The following is a 24,816-nucleotide window of genomic DNA, read 5'->3' on the forward strand; positions in this document are numbered from 1 at the left end:
ACAAAATAGATTTTAAATTTGAGATTCTTTAAAGTAGCCACCCTTTGCCTTGATGACAGCTTTGCACACTCTTGGCATTCTCTCAACCAGCTTCATGAGGTAGTCCCCTGGAATGCATTTCAATGAACAAGTGCGCCTTGTTAAAAGTTAATTTGGGGAATTTCTTTCCTTCTGAATGATTTTGGGCCAGTCAATTGTGTTGTGACAAGGTGGTATACAGAAGATAGCCCTATTTGGTAAAAGACCAAGTCCATATTATGACGAGAACAGCTCAAATAAGCAAAGAGAAATGACAGTCCATCATTACATTAAGACATGGAAGTCAATCAATCGGGTAAATTTCAAGAACTTTGATAGTTACTTCAAGTGCAGTCGCAAAAACCATCAAGCGCTATGATGAAACTGGCTCTCATGAGGACTGCCACAGGAAAGGAAGACCCAGAGTTACCTCTGCTGCAGAGGATAAGTTCATTAGAGTTACCAGCCTCAGAAATTGCAGCCCAAAAAGATGCTTCACAGAGTTCAAGTAACAGTTACATCTCAACATTAGCTATTCAATGGAGACTGTGTGAATCAGGCCTTCATGGTCTAATTGCTGCAAAGAAACCACTACTAAAGGACACCAATAAGAAGACGAGACTTGCTTGGGCCAAGAAACAAGAGCAATGGACATTAGACCGGGGGAAATCGTATTATTTATTTATTTTTTCAACCGCTGTGTCTTTGGGAGACGCAGAGTAGGTGAACGGATGATCTCTGCATGTGTGGTTCCCACCGTGAAGCATGGAGGAGGAGGTGTGATGGTGTGGGGGTGCTTTTCTGGTGACACTGTCTGAGATTTATTTAGAATTCAAGGCACACTTAACTAGCTTAGCTACCACAGCATTCTGCAGCGATACGCCATCCCATCTGGTTTGCGCTTAGTGGGACTATCATTTGTTTTTCAACGGGACAATTTCCCAACACAACTCCAGGCTGTGTAAGGGCTATTTGACCAAGAAGGAGTGTTATGGAGTGCTGCATCGTATGACCTGGCCTCCACAATCACCGGACCTCAACCCAATTGAGATAGTTTGGGATGAGTTGGACCGCAGAGTGAAAGAAAAGCAGCCAACAAGTGCTCAGCACATGTGGGAACTCATTCAAGACTGTTGGAAAAGCATTCCGCATTCCTCATGCTTTGATGTCTGCACTATTATTCTACAATGTAGAATATAGTCAAAATAAAAACTTTAATGAGTTGGTGTGTCCAAACTTTTGACTAGTACTGTATATATAAGCTACTTATACATAGTATACATACTTATAAATAGTATACTCATATACATTTAGTTGCCAGTATTTTCGGTACACCCCTCTAGTACCGGGTCGGACCCCCGTTTCCCTCCAGAACAGCCTGAATACTTTGGGGCATGGAAACGTTGCTAAATTGGTATCAAGGGACCTAATGTGTGCAGGAAAATATTCCCAATACCATTACACCACAACCACCAGCCTGTACTCTTGGTACGTATACATAGTATACTTATGTGGAAAAAGTACTTATGTGGAGAGAAGTATGTATATTATGCAGTACAGACACTGCCCTGTTGTGGCAAAAGCTATTACGGTAATTTCAGTTGTGCCCATTCAATTGTGTGTGTTAAAACAGCTTTCAAGATCATATGAGTTTATTATCTTACAGACAGAATCCATTACCTTAGCAACATCAGGATACTCCAGATCAGTGATCTGATCTTAGACTGGACTCATCTATTGTCTTGGCCCACGGGTGGTTTTATTTGCCCCCCAAAATGTTGGCCCCCAAAATGAGCTACAACAGTTAACCCTTTTGTAATTTTAGTATTTTTTATTGTTGGACATAAAAGACTGTAAAAACACAAGGAAATCTGTTCCCAAGTAAACCAACGCATAACAGAGAGACACGTGATCGAATACAAACAAATGTAAGCAAGGTTTGAAATGATTATGTTTTAGTCAAATATTATATCAGTTTGAGCTTCTTGCGATCAATTTGCAGTCCGCAAATTATGTTCCGTCCCCCCGAACAACCACTCAAAAAAAATCATCCCGCAGTTTAATCTAGTTGATGATCCCTGAATAGATTAGGCTAAAGAGATATTGTTACCGGCCATTAAAATGACTACTGATTGATGGAGCAGTCATTACCATATCCCCAGGACCATTAAGGACGCAGCTATGACCCACAAAACACACAACTTGAAGAGTGTTGCATATAGTATGCTCAGCTATCCTCTTCATACATGATTCATGAAAAGTACAGTAAAAAAATGGCAGAAAACATGAATCCATTAAAATGAAGATATAGTACAGCGCTGACACCCAGTGGACACAAAACAGCACAATCTGGAAGATTCACGGCTGTTCAATTGTCATTTCAATATACCCAAATAGTAATTTATAAATGTCTATGAGCTAGTGTGACTGCCTTACTCTATCCCCAAATCTAAGCTTGTATTACTACATTACTTATAATCTTTGTTGTTATTGTGTCTTTATAACATACTGTATATTCAAATAGCTTGTGCCTATTGTATGCTGAAATACTTTCATACTAGATCTGTGCTCTATATCCTATATATATTTGGTGGTGATTTCTAGAGATGTGGTGTGACTGTGAGGTATAGCTTCCCAAAGAATCACAATTGATGAATTACCCTATTCTGGAAGTCTTCCAACTTCAAATGTAAACACTCTATTTGGGTCTTTGAATGAGCCATGAAAAATGCATGCACTACAAAGGTCTCAGTAATTGAGCTTCCACCTCCATCTCAGAGCTAACCTGTCCTGTCAGGATATCAATAACAATATCACTCCATATGATACAGCGGCCTGTAGCCTCTCTATAGGCCAAAGTGAATGGCTACACCTTAAACTAGCTAGCCTACTAACATGCAAAGCTGAGCACAACACAGACCCCAACAGTTTGATGCCATGCTACCTGGAGCCCCAGTCACAGATAAACCTATGGAAGAAAAAAGTCGACTCTATGCACACTCAGGGTCTTGTAATAGGCCTAACAATGATTGTACACTGCTCAAAAAAATAAAGGGAACACTTAAACAACACAATGTAACTCCAAGTCAATCACACTTCTGTGAAATCAAACTGTCCACTTAGGAAGCAACACTGATTGACAATACATTTCACATGCTGTTGTGCAAATGGAATAGACAACAGGTGGAAATTATAGGCAATTAGCAAGACACCCCCAATAAAGGAGTGGTTCTGCAGGTGGGGACCACAGACCACTTCTCAGTTCCTATGCTTCCTGGCTGATGTTTTGGTCACTTTTGAATGCTGGCGGTGCTTTCACTCTAGTGGTAGCATGAGACGGAGTCTACAACCCACACAAGTGGCTCAGGTAGTGCAGCTCATCCTGGATGGCACATCAATGTGAGCTATGGCAAGAAGGTTTGCTGTGTCTGTCAGCGTAGTGTCCAGAGCATGGAGGCGCTACCAGGAGACAGGCCAGTACATCAGGAGACGTGGAGGAGGCCGTAGGAGGGCAACAACCCAGCAGCAGGACCGCTACCTCCGCCTTTGTGCAAGGAGGAGCAGGAGAAGCACTGCCAGAGCCCTTAAAAATGACCTCCAGCAGGCCACAAATGTGCATGTGTCTGCTCAAACGGTCAGAAACAGACTCCATGAGGGTGGTATGAGGGCCCGACGTCCACAGGTGGGGGTTGTGCTTACAGCCCAACACCGTGCAGGACGTTTGGCATTTGCCAGAGAACACCAAGATTGGCAAATTCGCCACTGGCGCCCTGTGCTCTTCACAGATGAAAGCTGGCTCACACTGAGCACGTGACAGACGTGACAGAGTCTGGAGACGCCGTGGAGAACGTTCTGCTGCCTGCAACATCCTCCAGCATGACCGATTTGGCGGTGGGTCAGTCATGGTGTGGGGTGGCATTTCTTTGGCGGGCCGCACAGCCCTCCATGTGCTCACCAGAGGTAGCCTGACTGCCATTAGGTACCGAGATGAGATCCTCAGACCCCTTGTGAGACCATATGCTGGTGCTGTTGGCCCTGGGTTCCTCCTAATGCAAGACAATGCTAGACCTCATGTGACTGGAGTGTGTCAGCAGTTCCTGCAAGAGGAAGGCATTGATGCTATGGACTGGCCCGCCCATTCCCCAGACCTGAATCCAATTGAGCACATCTGGGACATCATGTCTCGCTCCATCCACCAACGCCACGTTGCACCACAGACTGTCCAGGAGTTGGCGGATGCTTTAGTCCAGGTCTGGGAGGAGATCCCTCAGGAGACCATCCGCCACCTCATCAGGAGCATGCCCAGGCGTTGTAGGGAGGTCATACAGGCACGTGGAGGCCACACACACTACTGAGACTCATTTTGACTTGTTTTAAGGACATTACATCAAAGTTGGATCAGCCTGTAGTGTGGTTTTCCACTTTAATTTTGAGTGTGACTCCAAATCCAGACCTCCATGGGTTGATCAATTGGATTTCCATTGATTATTTTTGTGTGATTTTGTTGTCAGCACATTCAACTATGTAAAGAAAAAAGTATTTAATAAGATTATTTATTTCATTCAGATCTAGGATGTGTTGTTTAAGTGTTCCCTTTATTTTTTTGAGCAGTATATAATAGCGGCCCCACTCACCCACTGGCCCAATAGGCATAGCCCCCTAAACTGCCATGCCTCACTTGCTCTGTAGGCGGCACCGTTGTACAACCATATTGTTCGATTTGTGCAAGGAGAGAGGCTAATTAAAAAAAACTGAGGCGGGGTCGCGCGAAGGGATTGCGTATCCTACATGTCTTGTTGCGAAGCAGTCTGAGTCTCTTCCTCTTCCACCTAGTTTTTAAGGGGCGGGGAGTACTTGGGTGTTGCCTATTTGTGTCGACCTCGACAGAGTCCAGTGGCTAAAAACATCGGATTATTTTCATTTTACAACCGTCTGGCCTTGTGTCTCTTGTGTCTCTTGCCCGTTGCCTCACCACCGAAAGGGATCAGAATACTTCAACCATGGGAGTCGAAGGCTGCACTAAATGTATCAAATACATGCTTTTCTTCTTTAACTTCATCTTCTGGGTGAGACTTTTTTCTTGTAATATAGACTTTTATCTGGCCAAGCATTTGGTTGCTTGTCTATAGGGGCAGTAACCTCCCCCTCTTCCTGCTAAAAATAGTTTTATTAAAAATAGATTTATTTGGTATTTTTTGTTGTTGTTGTTGCCAAATAGGTAAACGATCTGTGGAAAACCTCACCCAAATAGGCCTGCAGATGCCGATGTAGTAGTCTTATTTATAGTTGTTTTATTTAATGTTTTATTTATTGTATTATTTTTATTAAAATAAAAATAGAGGTTTTGTTTTTAAATAGACCTAGACTCGTAGCCTATGCTGCCATATGGCGATATGAGGTGCGTTCTTATTTATTACGAATAGCTAGCTGTACAAGAGCAGCCATATTTTAGGGACCTACAAGAGCAGCCATATTTTAGGGACCTACAAGAGCAGCCATATTTTAGGGACCTACAAGAGCAGCCATATTTTAGGGACCTACAAGAGCAGCCATATTTTAGGGACCGCATCGGGAACAGACCGTCATGATATGTGAAGATTCGAAATTATGTTGCTGACTAAAGTAAATAATTATATGAATAATAACCAAGTGCAGGATATGATTGATCGGAATATGACTGTGCAGGAACTAAGAACATAGTGTTTTTCCAGTACATAGATGGTCCGTGGTCCGTTTTCGACTACAAATCACATTTCAGTCATTGTTTAGATTGGAATACCTCGATGTTGTCCCTCAGTAATCTCATACATACACCCATCATTTTTTGTGGTGTTTTTGGCTCCAATGAACTGAATTAAATTCTGGATATTTTTATATTATTAAAATAGGCCCGTTAATCATTGTGAAGTTGTGTAAATCCCCTGAAATGCCTTTGCCTCTGTGATTCATTGGGTACATGTGTTTATTATGGATGAGTCATTGGGATGGAGGGAAACTTTGACTAAAAGACCACAAACATTTATGCAAACTTTTCAAAACCCAACAGATTGTCACACCATCCTTTCATTAGTGGAAGTGAAATGTTCCTTAGTCTTTTTATGTCCCTGGCAAGCCAGCTAAGAACAAATTCTTATTTACAATAACGGCCTACCAAAATGCAAAACGCCTCCTGCGGGGACGGGAGCTGGGATTAAAAATAAATTAGATATAGGACAAAACACACATCATGACAAGAGAGACAACACTACATAAATAGAGACCTAAGACAGCAACATAGCATGGCAGCAACACATGACAACACAGCGGTAGCAACACAACATGACAACAACATGGCAGCAGCACAAAACAGGGTACAAACATTATTGGGCACAGACAACAGCACAAACGGCAAGAAGGTAGACACAACAATACATCACTCAAAGCAGTCACAACTGTCAGTAAGAGTGTCCATGATTGAGTCTTTGAATGAAGATAAAACTGTCCAGTTTGAGTGTATGTTGCAGCTCATTCCATATTCTTCTGTCTTGAGATGTATATTTTTATTATAGGGATATGTTATTGATTGATGATTAGGCAGAAGTATTCTTAAGAGCGTGTATAGAACCACAACAATCAGAAGGACATGTATTGGTAGACCTCCAGACTATTGTTGTAAACATATCCCCAAGGCTACTTTGGGTGACCCCAGATTAGGTGAGGGCACTGAACTTGAGAAATCATTCACTGTGCCAAGACCCGCACTTGTTCATGTGGGTTGTAATGTGGGAGTGAAATTCATTGTGAGTCTTGACTCAGTCATGAAGAAGGTTGGAAAGGATGAATTATAGTAGGGGCTGGGGTGTGGCATAGCAGTCATCTGTGGAAACTGAGAGATACTCATTTTAAGATTCATGATTGCTTAAGTGGTTGCATGGATTGATGTGTCGGGGTCTTTTGCTTGCTCAATGACCATATCCATTAGACTGGAAATGTATATCATCCATTCTCTTTTCTCTCAAGGATAATTCATCCAAAGGCTGTCATTGTAAATTAAACTAAAAGCCTTCCCCAAAGAATGTTTGATTAAGGGTTGCTACCCATGCCATTTTGCATATGTTGAACAGGTGACAAATCACTTTAAGAACAAGCTGGCAAAAAAAGAAAGATCTATCTAATTACATTTAGTTTGAACACATCCTTTCACATGAAAACCTTTCAATCACTTTGTTCATTCCTGTGGATTGCCTTTTGAGCCGGGACACCAAGTCATTGAGATATATCAAATATAATTCTGATTTAAACAATGCCAGGGAATGTCCTCTTGTACACCCGCATTCGAAGGCCAAGACTCATGGGCTTCTCAGAACATAAATCAGAGTTGAGTGGAAAGGGGCCGGTGGCTGACCCGTGGTTTACAGGATCTGTGGCTTCTGCATTTGAGCCATTCCCATCAACAGCACCAGTGCGCCAAGCATTTTACAACCCCCTGCATACAAGGCATGTGGCAGAAATAGCCCTCTCACTAGACTGCAGTAAAAAGAGCTGAGGTGCTAGGGCAGTAAGGCGGTATGTTATCTGGTCCCAGACAGATAGCAGCAAGGCATGTAGTTCTGTAGTATCAGGATACAGTTATAATACAGCAAAGGGGAAACACAGTGGGGTACTGGCACTGAGGTATACTATGTTGTGTTTGCCAGTCATAGTACAGGAAAAACATGTACTGTACTTCCTCGCACAGATAAGTGACACATTCATCTCTCGAACTCAGTGAACATGCTGAAAATGTTCTTTCCCACGCAAGAGTTGAGAGAAGTCAGATAAGCAGTTCATGATGTGTACTTGAAGATAGTAGCTGTTTTGGTGTATTGTTATTTTTTTCTGTGAATTTAACTTTTTAGCTAGCATGGAAATGACATGATTAAGTTCATCGGATCGGGTTAATATAATGATATGGTTGGTTGGTCTCCCTGAGATTTTCACAAGACTCGCTTGCAAGTCACTTGGTTGGCCTCGTACCACTTTGATAATATAAATAATCATGGATTGGATTTGAATGCTCACACCTGTGTCATATCATTGTAATTACTATAGTAACAATATTGTATAAACCTTTTGTTACCTAATAATTATGTTAGTGGAATAGTGACTTATCTGTGACAACATCTTTTTTGTAGCCTATAAAACCATCTGTAAGTAGATCTGTGCTTGATCAGCACATGGATGGGAGGAGGCAATGGAAAGAAGCACTGTACTTGGGATAGAACCATGGAATACTTTCCAAACTGTTTAACATCCTACAGTGGAATCTTGCCACAGAAACCACACAGAGAATCAAACACAGTGGACTATAGGGCTTTGGTGTCCAGATAGGAAAAGGAGTCTGAAGTTCCCTTCTTCAATGAGACCCCCTGGCGTGGAAGCAAACTAATGACTGTGCACTGACACATGCTACCTCTGTTATTTTCCCCATGCAGCCACCTGTCTCTGCAGGTTGCTCTCAGGCCAGCATGTTGGAAAGGCAGGGGAAACTAAATGTGAGGGAGGGAGGGGAGTCATACTGTGTCTACAGTAGATATCAGAGCAGCCCTTTGCCCATACTGGGAACAGCAACAGCTGACAGGGGTGAGGGAAGTCACCCGAAAGAGGAGGGTGACAATAAGGCTGCAAAGAACTGGCATGCCTTCCCAGTCACTGGACTTCATTTCTGTCCACTGTTCTTATTCATATTTCTTTCCCTAGCAACACCTAAGGAATTTGTATTTAGCTTTATATATTATGGAACCGTTAGGCCTCAGTATAGAATTTGGAAATAAGTATGGACTCTTTCCATTTGTGAGAAGAAAAAAAGTTAATAACAAGTTTATATTAAACATTGTATGATACAGTACAGTATCATATTAATGTAATTTATGTACACTATACTGTGTCTCGGGGTCTGTGTCTCTCAAGTATTAGATACAGTATATTCATGTCCAAATTACAGAAATCCCAAAAGAGATGACTGTTCAGATGTCTCTCTTGGCTGCTCCAGAATGCAACTGTTCAGGAGCCTCACCCTTTGGCAGGCTGCAGTGTTGATCTTGTTGCCAGGCAGCAGTGAGCCTCAGCAGTGGAATGGACCTTGCTGAGGGAGATGGGGAGGAGAGAAGAGCAGAGCGGCTGGGTAGGGGAGTCTATTTTCAGGCAGAATTTTTGATAGTCTCCATGAATGAACTCAACCAGAGGGATCATGATTATTATACAGCTAACTTAGGTTAAGTCTTAACATATTCCTGCTGTGAAGATATGGGTTAGATGTATTACATTTCACTAACCTAGTAAACCTTTTTGGAGTTAAGTCCAGTTAGATGGATTTTACCAACCGCAGGGCAGAGGTACAGTAGTAGTTTGTACAGACACTGACTCCAGGTACAGGAAGCCTTAGTGAAAGCTCTCTTCATCTGAAGCATTACAGCCACCACCCCATGTCAGAGAAGGTGGGGTGGTGATCTCTTCCAGTGTTCTGTGTTGTCATGCAGCTGTTAACAGATGTGGCTGTGCTTTCATATCATAAGGTAGGGCAGGGGGCTAACAGGACTCTGGGGGAGTGGGTGGCTGGGTGGGCAGAGCCTCCTTTGTCCTCCACTTGTCTGGGCATTCGTTAGTCAGAGTTGTGCTGCCTGTGTTTGTTGGGACTGCGGCAGAAGCAGTGCTGTGTAGATGAATTACGTAACACCAACGCTCCCCATCCTAATAGCAACCGTAAAGATCTGTCAACACCAATCCACTCTTGGCGAACCCCAGCTGCTATACTGCTGAATAGAATCAAAAATGTATGCAGAAATGTATGCAGATCCCCAGCTGCTATACTGCTGAATAGAATAAAACATGTATGCAGAAATGAATGTTTGAGTAAGGCCTCACTTTCCCCACTTCTTCTGTCCTCCTATGTTCAGCTCTGTGCAGTTTCTGGAGAGGCACCAGACAGGGGGCCAAGAAGTCCCCCATTCTCAGAGCCAAAATGGAGGCTATGGTAGAAAAGAATTCACTGTTCATCCAAACTCAGGGAGAAACCAGACACTGCTGAAATAGAAACCTGGGCTGTATAAAAGTTGTCAGTTTTGGTAAAGCATGGAGTCACAGGGATTCCACTATTGACTCCTACGTTGGCATCGAGATTAGCCAGAGACACTGTTGCTTTAGAGAAGAGGGTGGTGGAAGTGACGATGTTCAGTCTGCAAAGAACATGAACAACACTGAAGTTCTATTCGCTACACCTAACAAAAGAAGACTTCAAAGTGAATTTTGCAAGGTAAATGAATGTTGGTTCTTGTATGTGAGTGCATGTGTCTAACTCTTTCAATTTTCTCATTCCCTCTCTTCTGTCCAGCTCGCTGGAGGTGTGGTCCTGGGCGTGGCTCTGTGGCTTCGACATGACAGCCACACCAGCAGCCTGCTAGAGTTGAAGTTTGACGGCCAACAAGCACCAACCACCTTCTTAAACAGTAAGTACTTTAACACTCTCCCTCCTTGTCTTCAGACTATACTGTAACATGCATTTAACATGGTGAATATGTGTGTTATAAACATTTTATTGATGTTCCATAAACGTGATGTTGTGAGCTGGGTTCTCTCTATTTGACAACTGGTCCATTGTGTAGTTGTACTCCCCTGGAGTGCTCAGGGACAAGGTCAAGCAGAACAAACAGTATCCCAATGCTCCACTGATCCCTCAGTGTCTTCTAAAATGGCAGATTCCACTTCTCTACTATTATGGCCAAAGTGATCAAACGTAATGGGAGTTCCTTTTAGGGTTACTTAAGTAGTTTAAGTAAATGATTAAAAATAGGGATTCATTTGATTTCTGTCAAAAGCAGGGGTGTGGGTTCATTTGGAAAATGAATGCCATCAGTGAGGAATTGTAAATTCCCTCAGTTAACCTTTTTATGAAGGGGTTTACAGAATGAAAAGTCTCCTGTGTTATCAGGAAGAATGTAGCCTATGTTGCTCACATGTTGAGCAAGAAACATGTTTTCCCAGAGAGCAGTGCAATGTTTATCCAATATCTTTTAGACAACTACTACCCACACATACTTCCAGTTTCAGAATAAAACTTGTGTATCTACCTAACATTTACAGGTATAGTATCCTAAGGTATTTTGGGAGTTTTGTTTAGTACAAGTACTGCGGCAGTAGTATTGGGTTTATACCTCACAATTCACTGAAAAGTATCTTTCTTGTGGCAGTCCACTATGTATGTATTCTGAACTGAGGTTGCCAGGAATTTTCCCATTGCACTAAAAAGGGAGATCCCACCTGGTAATCGTGTTATTCTTAGTTAGCAGCTGGGTGTTATGGGCTATGACCAAGCGTTCTATAGCTGAGGTCTTTATTTCTGTCTGACAGAGGTAGTTGGTAACAACTGGACCAACAGCACCCTAAACAAGGGTCACAGCACTCTAACCCCAACTGTTCAAGTGTCACAACAGACCAGCTATATAAAACATTCTCCATCATCACCACATCCTGCATTAAGTCATACCCATGTAACAGTATGGGTGGAATTCAAATAGAAGAAGCCATAGCAGTGTTTATGCAGTATCTCTGTTGAGAAACTGTTGCTGAGCGCACACACACATTTCTTATTCTGAAAACTGTAAACACCATTTTTATGTTGTCACTTTCCTAGCCTACATAAAGGCTTTGACATGTTTTCTTGTTTTGGAGGCTTGGACAATTCTCCAGAGAGGATCAACTGTCTGTTTTTCTGACCATGACAATGATTCCACACACAAGGTGGATCAGGTTTTCAGTTTCACTATTATGTCCACTTTGATATTCTCCTGTCTCACCCCCTACTACTCCTTGTCTCTCACTAGGCCCCTCTCTCTCTGGGTCCTCTTCCCTCACTGTTCTTAAAGGAATCTTGGCATAATGCTGACCATGATTATATTTCTGACCTAATGGAAATCCCGTGGCTCTTAGAAACCAAGTTCTGTAAGAGGCAGCAGGAAAGGGAGTAATTGATTGTTGTCATCACATCCTCTCTTTCTTAAGGTTATGACATTAAAATCAGTCAAAACTCTTTTCTCAGTAATTTTTGTGAATAAGACAATGATAAACAAATCCTTTTGTAGAGTTTGTGCATTTTTACACTAGGTTAATTGTTGTTTTATAAGAAACAAAAGCTCTCCATTTTATCACTGTGGTCATTCGCCTGTCATGATTAACCGGAGGTTATTGACATAGATGTTAGTAGGCTAATATTTTATCTTACTCAAGTGATATCTAACTGTATAATGCATGACATTATAATCATCTACAAGATTGTAAATTCCCAGTCATTACAAGGCATAGCTTCAAATGTAAGACAAACTTCAAGTCTTTGAATGCGACTGTCTCAACAATTAAGCGACTATGGCAAAGTGAAGACTCATTAAGATATCCTGAAATAGTCTGTTAGAGGGAGGCATTGCCCCACTCACTTTGTGCATGAATTTAAAAGTGTTTATGGTATTCTTATTGTGGGAAGTGCAAGTGTGTGAAATGTTTTCAAGTAGTGCAATATTGCTAGTGGAAGTGACACTAGTAGGTCGCTCATACGCATTATCAGCTTCCATTTTGTGTGTTCCGTTGAGTGTGTTTCACACAGTCCCGGAGACTAAATGCGTCCCAAATGGCACCATACTCCCTACATAGTGTACTACTTTTGGTCAGGGCCCATCAGTAATGCAATATGAAAGGAATAGGATGCCATTTGGGCCATGGCCTGTGAAGTTGTAATAGAAGGGAAGTTTCACTGTAATGGCCTGGGCAGGCCTTGACCCATGACCTCATGGGGCTCCATGGACACAGCCCCCTTTGTCCCAGCCCAGTGGGTTGCCATCGATGGCTGGGGACAGCTGAAGGGGCTGCTCAGCCATGACCTGCTATGGCAAGGGTGGGCAAACTTTTGGTCTCGAGGGCCACATCGGGATTTCGAAATTCAACAGAGGGCCATACAGAATAAAAACATTTTTTACCGATTTGTTTGTCCAAATTCATTTGCGGGCCAGAAAGACAGCTGTTATTAAAAAATATATAGGCCCATTATAATTTCTATTAGAGGTCGACCGATTATGATTTTTCAACGCCGATGCCGATTTATTGGAGGACCAAAAAAAGCCGATACCGATTATTCGGACAATGTTTGTTGTTGTTGTTGTTTTTTAGTTTTTTAATATACATATTTGTAATAATGACAATTACAACAATACTGAATGAACACTTTTATTTTAACTTAATATAATACATAAATAAAATCTATTTAGTCTCAAATAAAAAATGAAACATGTTCAATTTGGTTTAAATAATGCAAAAAACAGTGTTGGAGAAGAAAGTAAAAGTGCAATATGTGCCATGTAAAAAAGCGAACGTTTAAGTTCCTTGCTCAGAACATGAGAACATATGAAAGCTGGTGGTTCCTTTTAACATGAGTCTTCAATATTCCCAGTTAAGATGTTTTAGGTTGTAGTTATTATAGGAATTATATGACTATTTCTCTCTATACCATTTGTATTTCATATACCTTTGACTATTGGATGTTCTTATAGCTACTATAGTAAAGCCAGCCTAATCTCAGGAGTTGATAGGCTTGAAGTCATAAACAGTGCTGTGCTTCAAGCATTGCGAAGAGCTGCTGGCAAACGCAGGAAAGTGCTGTTTGAATGAATGCTTACGAGCCTGCTGCTGCCTACCACCGCTCAGACAGACTGCTCTATCAAATATCAAATCATATACTTAATTATAATATAATAAACACAGAAATACAAGCCTTGAGTCCTTAATATGGTCAAATCTGGAATCGATCATTTCGAAAACAAAACGTTTATTCTTTCAGTGAAATACGGAACCGTTACGTATTTTATCTAACGGGTGGCATCCCTAAGTCTAAATATTGCTGTTACATTGCACAACCTTCAATGTAATGTCATAATTATGTCAAATTCTGGCAAATTAATTAGTCTTTGTTAGGAAGAATGGTCTTCACACAGTTCGCAACAAGCCAGGCGGCCCAAACTGCTGCATATACCCTGACTCTGCTTACACAGAACGCAAGAGAAGTGACACAATTTCCCCAGTTAATATTGCCTGCTAACATTAATTTATTTTAACTAAATATGCAGGTTTAAAAAAATATACTTGTGTATTGAAAGGCATTAATGTTTATGGTTAGGTACATTGGTGCAACGACAGTGCTTTTTTCGTGAATGCGTTGTTAAATCATCACCAGTTTGGCAAAGTTGAAGTAGGCTGTGATTCGATGATAAATTAACAGGCACTGGATTGATCGTATGCAACGCAGGACAAGCTAGTTAAACTAGTAATATCATCAACCATGTGTAGTGAACTAGTGATTAAGATTTATTGTTTTTTATAAGATAAGTTTAATGCTAGCTAGCAACTTAACTTGGCTCCTTGCTGCACTCGCGTAACAGGTGGTCAGCCTGCCACGCAGTCTCCTCATGGAGTGCAATGTAATCGGCCATAATTGGCATCCAAAAATGCAGATTACCGATTGTTATGAATACTTGAAATCGGCCCTAATTAATCGGTCAACCTCTAATTTCTATCTCGTTTTAGACATCTAACAGTGGCCTGATTGAATGGTTTGTAGTTTGTCCACCTCTGTGCAAGGGGATATCATAAGGCTATTGATCTGCTTAGTGAGAGTAGCAGTAGGAAGTACTGCAGCCTTGCTACTGTACAACTGCATCTTGATATTGGATGTATATTGTAGAAATGTTATACATTGGAAAATAAGCAAATAAGGACTCAATTTCATCGTGCTTGTCATAGCTTGAAAGATGGTGATATTGTATCGATGTTGATTCATTGGAACTTTTTGAAATAGTAGCTCTGTGTTCTGAAAGCAACTTGCCCAGCTAGTGATTGGGAAAGTTAAGGGAGTTGTACTTGCCTATTGCACCAGTGAAGTCTGTCAGTGAGAACAGATCCAGTGTATGATGTTTGCTAGTTTGGACAATTCTGGTCCAAAGTGTAAATGTTTTATAAGACAGTCTGGTTATGTTCAGATGGAGCTGGGCACCTCACCACAACACACAGCATTGTATTGCAGAGAGCAAGAACCTATGTGGCGAGCACATGAGGTTAGAGAGGCACCTTTCCTTTGATCTATAACCACATTACCCACATAACCCACATGACCTTACATTACGTATCAACCCATATTGAGGGACATAGAAGGAGAGTGAATCTCAAATTAAAATAAGTGTGAATACATTTTACATTAACTACAACCAATAAAACCACCAATTTTGGCAGGACTTGGGTGGTACTCAGGTTCCTCTCGTGCATTGTGAGATTGGACAGAGGAGAGAGGTAAGAGGGTAATTCTACTGGCCCATTAAACACTCAGGGGGAGTAAACACACGGTACTATGTCCACTTTTCTGTTGATAGATTCCAGTAAAGGGTCACCCATGAGGGGAGAAGATGCCAGAAGATGCTTATTAGCGCCACCCCTGCCCCAGGAGTCTAAATTTGCACTCTCACTCATACCTCTCCCTACCACTTCCTCTAGATAATGTCCTTTAGGTAGAGATATTATAGAACATTAAATGAGCCTGGATGGTAAATGCAATACTGAGCTGCATCCAGAGTCTGGACTCGGCATGTCTTAAAAAGCTGGTGTTCCACCATATGACCCCCAGATGCACTCCTCTGTCATGTTCAGCTCTAGTGTAGCATCACTCACACTTCACTGTCAGATACTGTGTAGTTGGCCGTAGTTATGTGACTAGGTTGAGGACCCTGAGGAAGGCACAGTGATGCCGAAACGTTGGTAAATACCCATTAAATTACTGGGAGTTTATACATGGAGTGTGCGACTTTCTTTATTTTGATAGTTTATAGTTTATTCGCCGTTAGTCAGCACCTCCACACAAACACATTTTTCTGGGTGTGCGCCAGCTCATGTTTTTTAATCTAGGTTGAGGTTACTAACATCAGCTAGGGATTTGTCCTGCTTCTCGGGGGGCCAAACTTGTCTGCCCTATTGTATACAACACATGAAATTCCTTCCTTGTGCGGTCAACTTCCTTCATAAACGTCCTCTCTCTCCCCTAAACTTTCACTAGCTGCAACGTTCAAAATCTACATTCAGTGTTGGCCTCATGAATCATCTTCCTTGTTATCAGTCATTCATTTTATCATTCATGAATGCAGGTCAGAAGGGTAAACAGATATCACGTTAAGGAAGGAGGTAAAATGGAGGGGGAAGTGAACTTGCAGTAGAGGAAACTTCAGCCATTTAGCCTTGATTAGGCTAAAGAAGCACAATGTCCATGCAGATCTAATAAACAGTAGCCAACTGGAGCACAATCCATCCTCAGGGGATTTCCAATTATGTTGTGGATGTTTTCAGGGCATTCATTTTAAAATTTCTTCTCTTCAAAGTTGATTAAGAGAAACCAAGAGACTGTGGTTATTTTTCAGCAACTGGGTTTGTATGTCCTTTAACAATTTACTCGCTTGTTTAAAAATAATCACAGCCTGCCCGTTACATAAAGTATTTTTCTCTTCAGAGCATGGTCCTTCTTGCTTTTTTTTCTAAACGAAAGGAAAAAATTCCTCACCAGTCTCCCCCTCTCCTCCCTCATACTGCCCCACCCTCTTTCCCCTCTAGCCTGTTACTTTCCACTGAAGTTCAGCTTTGTCCCCATCTGTTTGTGTTTAACGTCTGTGTTACACTCTCCCTCCTCCTCTTCAGCTCTGTCTACCTCTCTCTGTCCTCCTTTCTTTTCTCTTCCTCCTTCCTTTGATTTTGTCACTCCTCTATCCACCTCCCTACCACTCTCTCTATCTTCATCTCAATCCTCTTGTTTTTCTATTGCTCTGTCCATCTCTCTCTCTTGCTCTGGTATCCTCCTCCTCTCTCCTTTCTCTTTTCTCTTTTCCATTTATTTCCCTCATGCCTATACCTTCTCATGTGCTAGGTTCCACACAGCACATCTCTCTCTCCTGGCCCATAGACTGGGCACTCTAGCACCATGGTGTGGAGAGCCTGATGTCATAGACTGCGCTGGTTCCAGAGCTGGTGTTGGGCCTTATGTTTCCTCTCACTCAAGGGTCTATCCCCCCCTGGCTCTGAGCCAGCTGCCTACCCCGGGAGTTAATGAGACTAACAGCTGCATTATGCATTACAATTCACTGGCGTGCACGCACATGGACAAGCACATAGACACCTTTTCTGGATAATAATGTACTATCCAGTACCACAGTGCTGTATCAGTTTTCATGTGCATAGCCTCTACATGTTTTTCCATAGCCAAGACACATTCAAATAGTGACATAAGCAGTGGCATTTCGGTTTGTACGAGGTAGCGGAACAGTACGGTAATTCACGTCACACCCGTACCTATTAAGTTTAGAATGTAGTCTATGGTATATTGAATTAAATTTAGTGTACATTGGAATCTAACTCCAAGTTTAGTGTTTATTACACGCAAAGAAAGTGTATCCTCCAGAGAGGCTGATAATAGTTTAAATATAACAATAACTGAAACACAATGAGGTCAGGAGTCATCCTTTTTCTAGATGATCTGGGGGTGGTCAGCACTTCTCCCTGTTTCTCATATAATTTCCGTACAAGCAATGACCGGTGATGACTCAGTGGAAATCCATTGTACTGTATATCCTTGGTCATGCACCCAAGAACAATGTATGTGCTTCAAATAAACATAAGTTCCATTTGAAGCATCTTGTATTCTCTATCTTTACCTGAAGGATTTAACACATATAGTACTTGACAAAGTGCAGTTTTCAGAATATTCTTCTGTGCCTGTAGTAAGCAAACTTCCCTAAAGAAGTCAAATGATATGTACAAAAGGCGAAGACTGAATAGTATCCTTAGAATGGGGCCCCGGGTTTCTTCAGGGCACTACACTCTTAGAAAAAAAGGTTCCAAAATGATTCATCGGCTATCCCCATAGAAGAATCCTTTTTGGTTCCAGGTAGAACACATTTTGGTTCCAGGTAGAACCCTTTTCGGTCCAGGTAAAACCCTTTTGGGTTCCATGTAGAACCCTCTGTGGAAAAGGATCTACATGGAACACAAAAGGGTTCAACCTGGAACCGAAAGGGTTCTACCTGGAATCAAATAGGGTTCTTCAAAGGGTTCCCCTATGGGGACAGCCAAAGAACACTTTTAAGTTCTAGATAGCACCTTTTTGTCTAAGAGTGTAGGTCACCATTCATCCACTGTGAGTGAGGTCAGAGTAGAAGGTCACATCAGGGGCTCTGATGTTTGGAACCTCCTGATTAATCAACCAGCAGAAATACGGTTTACCTCAGACCAAAGCCTACATTATTTCACCATATTTGTGTTATTACACACATTATTTGTGTTCTAACATTACTTTTTTGGTAATAATAAAAACATCTAGTTTGGTTGAAATGTCCTTTTCTTCCCAATGGAAAGACTGTAGGCTCTGTTCACTCTTCCCTCAAATCTAGTGGTATCCAACGATGTCTTATGGTAGCAACCATGTTCTCACTAGTACACAAGTGGGTAGGACGGATGATTCAAACGTTGGTCATAAGAAATCTAGACAGCTACCGTGTGTCATCAATGCCACTGCTTCCCACAGGAAAAATGTTGTTTTTGCTGCTCACCACAGGAAGCACCTGGGTCACAAAGACAAAAATGTTGATTTTCCTCTGATGCTTTTTGGATTAACTGACTGAGGCCTCCAGTCTAGTCTGCTGTTTTAGCCAACCAGTTGACTCTCAGAGCAACATTTTTTAAATTTGAAACAGATGAAAACTCATTTGAAAGGAAATAAATTGTTGATCACACATAGATTGGTAAAATGCATGAATGGATGGATATAGCTCAAACAAGTGGTAAGGAAGAAAGAAAAAAGGAAGAAAGAGCGCGAGAGAAGCGTGTGATACTGCATCGACCCACTGCTAAACATGCCTGTCACGCCCCTGTTTTGCTCTGGTGATGTCATGGTAAGGGATGGCTGAGCAGCGCTCGTAAAAAGCTCCCCATCCGTGATTCAATTCCCCCCGCCGCACAGCCACAATCAAGGAAATTGAAGGAGCACTTGGTCAGCCTCCAAGCCATCGATTTTTAAATGAGCCAGGCGAGCAGGCAGGAGAGAGGCGCTGTCCTGGCCGTCTGTTCCTTCACTGGAATATGAGGGGATGGGAGAGGACGAGAATCCAATAAGCTTTGCGATTACAATATGCAGGACAAAAAAACATTAAACCAAATCGTGACCAGGCCCCTCCTTGTATCTATCAAGGACAGAGTAGAGGGATGGAATGGCAGTGTAGTCTGTGGGGCGTGGGTGGAGGTCTTAAGGATGATGGATGGGGAGAGGGAGAGATCATAGGAGACAGTGGCATACAGTACCCCTACTTAAAGCCCTGTATAGTGTTTCAAGCAAGACAAAGGGTGTGTTTTTCCCCAAGTTGGTTTATAAAAATTGGTACCGTAATACTTTGCATAAAGTCCCCATGAACTGAATTTATCTGAGAGATATAGAGAAAGGTTACAGAAAGAGAAAGGGGAAAAGAAAGAGAATAGGCCTGTAGACTAAAGCATAAAGAAATATCTTTCTTGAGCTAAAAAGTGACATATTCTCTGTGGTTAGTGAGTCATTTCTACCCCGGGCTGCATTCACTGTTCAGCCAATAAAAGGGTGCCGCACAGATTCACCACACAGCTCACTTCACACCAACCTTATCTTCTCGGAACTACTGTCCCCGCAAAACTTTAGGGCTATCGTCACGGAAACAGCAGTGAACAATAATGTTACGTGCCTTCGGAAGCGGTGGCTCAGGCAACTGTTGCTCTGGACCACATGCTAAAGTCTGATGAGGTCACAGGAAGAGAGGGGAAGAAAGAAGAATTGTGGGTCAGAACAAAAGATAATTAACCAATCAGCATTCAGGATTGGACCCACCTGTTGTATAATATCACCTAACCCCCCTGATTGAGATTCAGTGTGAGGCCCTAGGCATTATATGGTCTTATGCATAGTTGGACTATTTCTAAGTGCATGTTTTATGATTGAATTTATGGGTGAAATCAGTCCAGCACACCAAGGTCAGCAGAGCTACCATGGGTTTCCATGGTTACCATGCTAGCCCTGTCTGAGCATCTGATGGATGAAAACAAGGCATGATGGGAGGGGCTAATGAAATCTGACCACACCAAGGAGCTGTAAAAACAAAACATTGCACAGCCTGGCGAGAGACGACTTTGATATATTATAAACCTTTCAACTGAAAACAAAATATCCTTCCCCACTCCTGCATTCTCTTCAATTCTTATGCCATATGTTCTTCATAAGAATAACATTTATCTACAATGTTTGGATGAGACTTGACATTAGACATGAATGCTTATTGCATTGGATTGAGAGCCAAGCACCTTGTGAATATAACTGCAAAGTTCCCATATTTAGACAGAATTAAAACATGCTAAACCAAATAAATAACACCAACTCATGCCACCTGGTGGTAGTTAAGATGACTGCACTCATCATAAGGTAGAAGACACAACACACTAGCAATGTTCTGCAGAATATTGACTATTGACTAAGTTGTCTTTGTTTATTCTCTCTCCATCTCTATTTAAGGTGTTCACATCCTGATCGCTGTTGGCGCAGTGATGATGGTTGTCGGGTTCCTCGGCTGCTATGGTGCCATTCAGGAGTCTCAGTGTCTTCTTGGAACAGTGAGTCATACAGACAGAGCACCATGCACCAAAGAATCTAGCCAGCCCATTCCCAGCTATCCCCTAAATTGGCCACTGATTTAATTACTTTGTTTTCCTCCAGTTCTTTGCCTGCTTGGTGATCCTGTTTGCTTGTGAGGTGGCAGCTGGAATCTTTGGATTCATGCACAAAGATTCGGTGAGGAAACATACTAACTCTGATCTTACACACACAGAAACACATTGCACACTTACACAAAAACAAAATGTATGTTGAAACACACAGTGTATTATACAGTACTATATGATAGAGTTAAAAGCCATTTGATAATGTCATAGTGTGGTCATGACAAAGTAACTGAGGGCGGAATAACTACATTCAGTTATTCCTTCGGAGTTCCATATCTGTCATAACCTGACCAGACACATCCTGTCCTTTTGGTTGTAGATTTCCAAAGAGCTGATTACCTTCTATGACAATGTGTACGAGAACTCTGTAGCAACCACTTTAACAGACCAGGACAAGGACAAGAAACAGGCTGCCGCTGCTGTGCTGAAGGTCTTCCATGAGACGGTAAGTCAAGCTCATACTTAAACTAAAAGCATAACTGTCCAAAACTCACTTGTAAGTTGATTTCAACACACAGCAAAGTGAATCTCATATCAACATCCAGACACACATCTCACTAATACAACTCCACTAACACGTGCCTTTTTCTTTTAGTTGGAATGCTGTGGTAGGGGCATCAGCAACCCGTTCACTACGTTAATCACCCAAGGTTTTACAGACATCTGCCCCAAGTCAGTCGCCGCTTCCACTACAGTAAGTACTCTTAGGCCAACTATGAGGACAATACAGAATGTTGGTTATATAGTACATAAACCACAAGGTACAATTTCGACTCAAATGTGTTCTTTTGTTTGACAGGACTGTCATGGAAAAATCAGGGAGCTCTTTACCGAGAAGGTTTACCTGATTGGCATCGCTGCCCTGATAGTTGCTATTATTATGGTGAGTATTATGAAAGAGAGTATGTAGCTTGTGTGGAAGTGTAACTCATATAAGATAAACGATCCTTGGTCTCTCTATGAAGAAACCCATAATGCCCCTCTCATTTCTTTGTTCTCTCCTGTCAGATCTTTGAGATGACCTTTAGTATGGTCCTGTGCTGTGGGATCCGCAACAGCCCGGTGTACTAAAGTCCAGGGGGGAAGAAGCAAGGGCTAGTGACCTCTGGAGATACTAGCCAATGACTGAAGGAAAATATTTATCTTCCTTTATTTTGTTTTTATAGCCTGTCACTTCCTCAAATAGTTGCTTGCCAATTTTGTCAGTTGTACAAGATCAAAAATGCATCTTCTCACACAGTTTTTGATAATACAGTACCAACTATTCTTGTCAGTCACAGATAGCTGTTCAGTATTTTGACTAATGTCAGTCTGTACAAAATGTTGAGGTTTACATTGGCATGGCTTTTAAACACACACGCACACACACACATGAATACAGATCCTGGAATTCTTGTGTTAATTGTGAAGTATTGCCGTATGCCATGCTGGAGTCCAAAACATTGTATTCTGTTGGTTTATCAATCTCTTTTCAAATGTATATGTATAAACTGTATATATATGCAGTGCTTTATGACTGTCAAGCATGGGTAATGTATTGAATCCCTTCTCCCCACAATTTTCTGCACTCACTGCTTGTCTGCCTGAGTTTTCTCCATAGAGAACAACCACTAACAGTGAATGGATACTATTGATTTGTCTGTCCCGTCTAAAACCAAGATAATAGAAGTGATAGTTTGTGCTGTGCTTTTATAACACCTACCAATCCAAGCCATAAAGAGACCCCATGCTTCCAAGCCTTATGAGTGGAATATCCCATCCTCCCCAACAACACCTTGTTCCTGTTAAACTACATTGAATGTCCTGTCCTTAACCTATTGCTGTGTACTATGCATACCTACAGAAACCTCACCTCTTGGGGTCCTAAGCTGGCGCAGCGTTAAAACGCACTGCACCACAGTGCTGAGGCGCCACTACAGCATGGGGTTTGATCCCAGACTGTCACAACCGGCCGTGACCGGGAGCCCCATAGGACGGCGCACAATTGGCCCAGTGCCGTTCGGGGTAGGGGAAGGTTTGGCTGGTGGGGCTTTCCTTGGCTCATCTTGCTGTAGCGACTCCTTGTGACTGGTCTGGACGCCTGCAAGCTTACTCCAGTCATCAGTCGAACGGCGTTTCCTCCGACACATTGGTGCGGCTGGCATCCGGGTTAAGAGAGCAGTGTGATAAGAAGTAGGCAGCCAGATGGGTCATGTTTCGGAGGACGCATGACTCAACCTTCACCTCTCCTGAGCCCGTTGCAGAGATGAGCCAAAGGACCTAATACGGGGTAAAAAATACGCTTGTGGCCATACCACCCTGAACACGCCTGTTCAGGGTCGGGCCTGGTTAGTACTGGGACGGCAGACCGCCTGGGAATACCAGGTGCCATAAACGCAAAAAAAAAGATTAAGAAAAAAAATAAAAAATAAATGTCACCTCTTCAGCCATTCAGACAAATCTAGTTTATTTTCAAAGAATACTTTTTACCCCTGCTTGTTATACTCTGACAGTCAAACATCTTATTATGCTGGGACTTGCCGGACAATGTTGTATCTGTGCTGTATGATGATACTGTATAATACCACTGACCATGCGGTTGTGAGAGGTTGAGTTTGTGTGTCAGGAAGTCCAATACTGGCCATGTCAACAAGTCAAGTCCACAACCAACCAACCACTAGGGGGCAGACCTGTTGTGATGCTTCATGGTATTCCATGGCTATGGTTCCAAAGCCAGGGGGAGCTCTTGTCATACGTTCTTGCTCCACTGTGACTAGGGTTGCCTGCTCAACTGCAAAGCACTTCTCGACCGGTTCCATTTCAATCTTCAGCTTCCCTTCAGAGTTTACAGATTTGAATCTGATTTATTAGAGGGCGAGGTGGAGCTATCACCCTATTATCTACACCTATCCAGTCCTTATAGATCTGTTAACACGGAAGGGGTAGAGGCTAGGGACTGAAGTGGAACCAGGCCCTTAACATTCACCTATATACACACATAAGCACTTAAACACTCACACATACTCACTCCATCATCATTTGTGTAGTCCTACATAATAGACTGTACGGCTTTCTAAGCCAACCAAAACCTAGTCTTGTTAACACATAATGCCTATGCTGATATATGGTTAAGTGTCTTGTAACATGTACAGCTATATATTATTGTACTAATGACCATGTAAAGACAATGTAGCTATGCCTTTCATTGTGATATTTTGTCTGGTACGTTGTCAAAAGAAAAATGTGTGTCGGCTTCAGTGGCAGTGTGCAGGACTGAGAATTCAGTTGAGTTACTAAAGGTTGGGAAGATTAGCATCATGGCTGTATATGCTGTACAACACAAAGGTGAAGAGCAATGCCAGCGAAAGAGTATCTCTCTTTAGTATCTATGTCACTGCCCTACTGTAAAAACACTATACACAATGTAGTGACTGAGACGCAATAGCCCGCTGCTGCTCAAATCTGTGCCCTTTCTCTCCTGTTTTAGATTTTGATTTGGTTTTGTTGCCCAAGTATTAAGGGATTAAATGTATTTTACAAATAATAAAGGAATAACCTGTCTTTTTCACATCTTATATAGTACACGAGTTGATGTTAAAATCCTTAACATATCCTTGACAGGTAGGCCCTATGTGGCAGTGTTTTCTATTCTAGGCTAGAGAGGAAAGTTTTAAACCAGGGTTTTCTTTCTTCACCCTAATTCCATAAAAATATATTTCCCAAATTTCAAAGTTACCTAATTATATGGATATAGAGAAAAACATCTATGGATTCAAAAGTTAGCACCATTGGTCATAATTTGTATTTGGTCAGCAGGTTTAGACAGGAAATCAAGATATGATCAAACTCTGTAAGGAGAAAATAAATGCAACATCAACAAAAATATAATACATATAAATATGTCAAATATCCCGGAAATGTTCTATACATTTTTTTTGCACACATTTCTTTACATCCCTATCAGTGAGCATGTCACGATTGCTAGGAGTGGTGGTAGGAGTC

The 24,816-nt window shown here is 41.9% G+C and overlaps 1 protein-coding gene across 1 annotated transcript; it reads left to right on the forward strand.

Moving 5' to 3' along the window:
• Positions 1-4,781: 4,781 nt before the first annotated feature.
• On the forward strand, positions 4,782-24,389 carry LOC106563533 (CD81 antigen). The gene is made up of 8 exons (XM_014129215.2): positions 4,782-5,084; positions 10,367-10,481; positions 20,630-20,727; positions 20,831-20,905; positions 21,155-21,280; positions 21,431-21,529; positions 21,635-21,718; positions 21,844-24,389. Exons 1-8 carry the CDS (start codon positions 5,019-5,021, stop codon positions 21,904-21,906), a joined length of 726 nt encoding a protein of 241 aa, XP_013984690.1. The 5' UTR covers positions 4,782-5,018; the 3' UTR covers positions 21,907-24,389.
• The last annotated feature ends 427 nt before the right edge of the window (positions 24,390-24,816 follow it).

Source organism: Salmo salar, chromosome 11, assembly GCF_965601325.2.
Source record: "Salmo salar chromosome 11, fSalSal1, whole genome shotgun sequence".
Taxonomy (NCBI): Eukaryota; Metazoa; Chordata; class Actinopteri; order Salmoniformes; family Salmonidae; genus Salmo; species Salmo salar.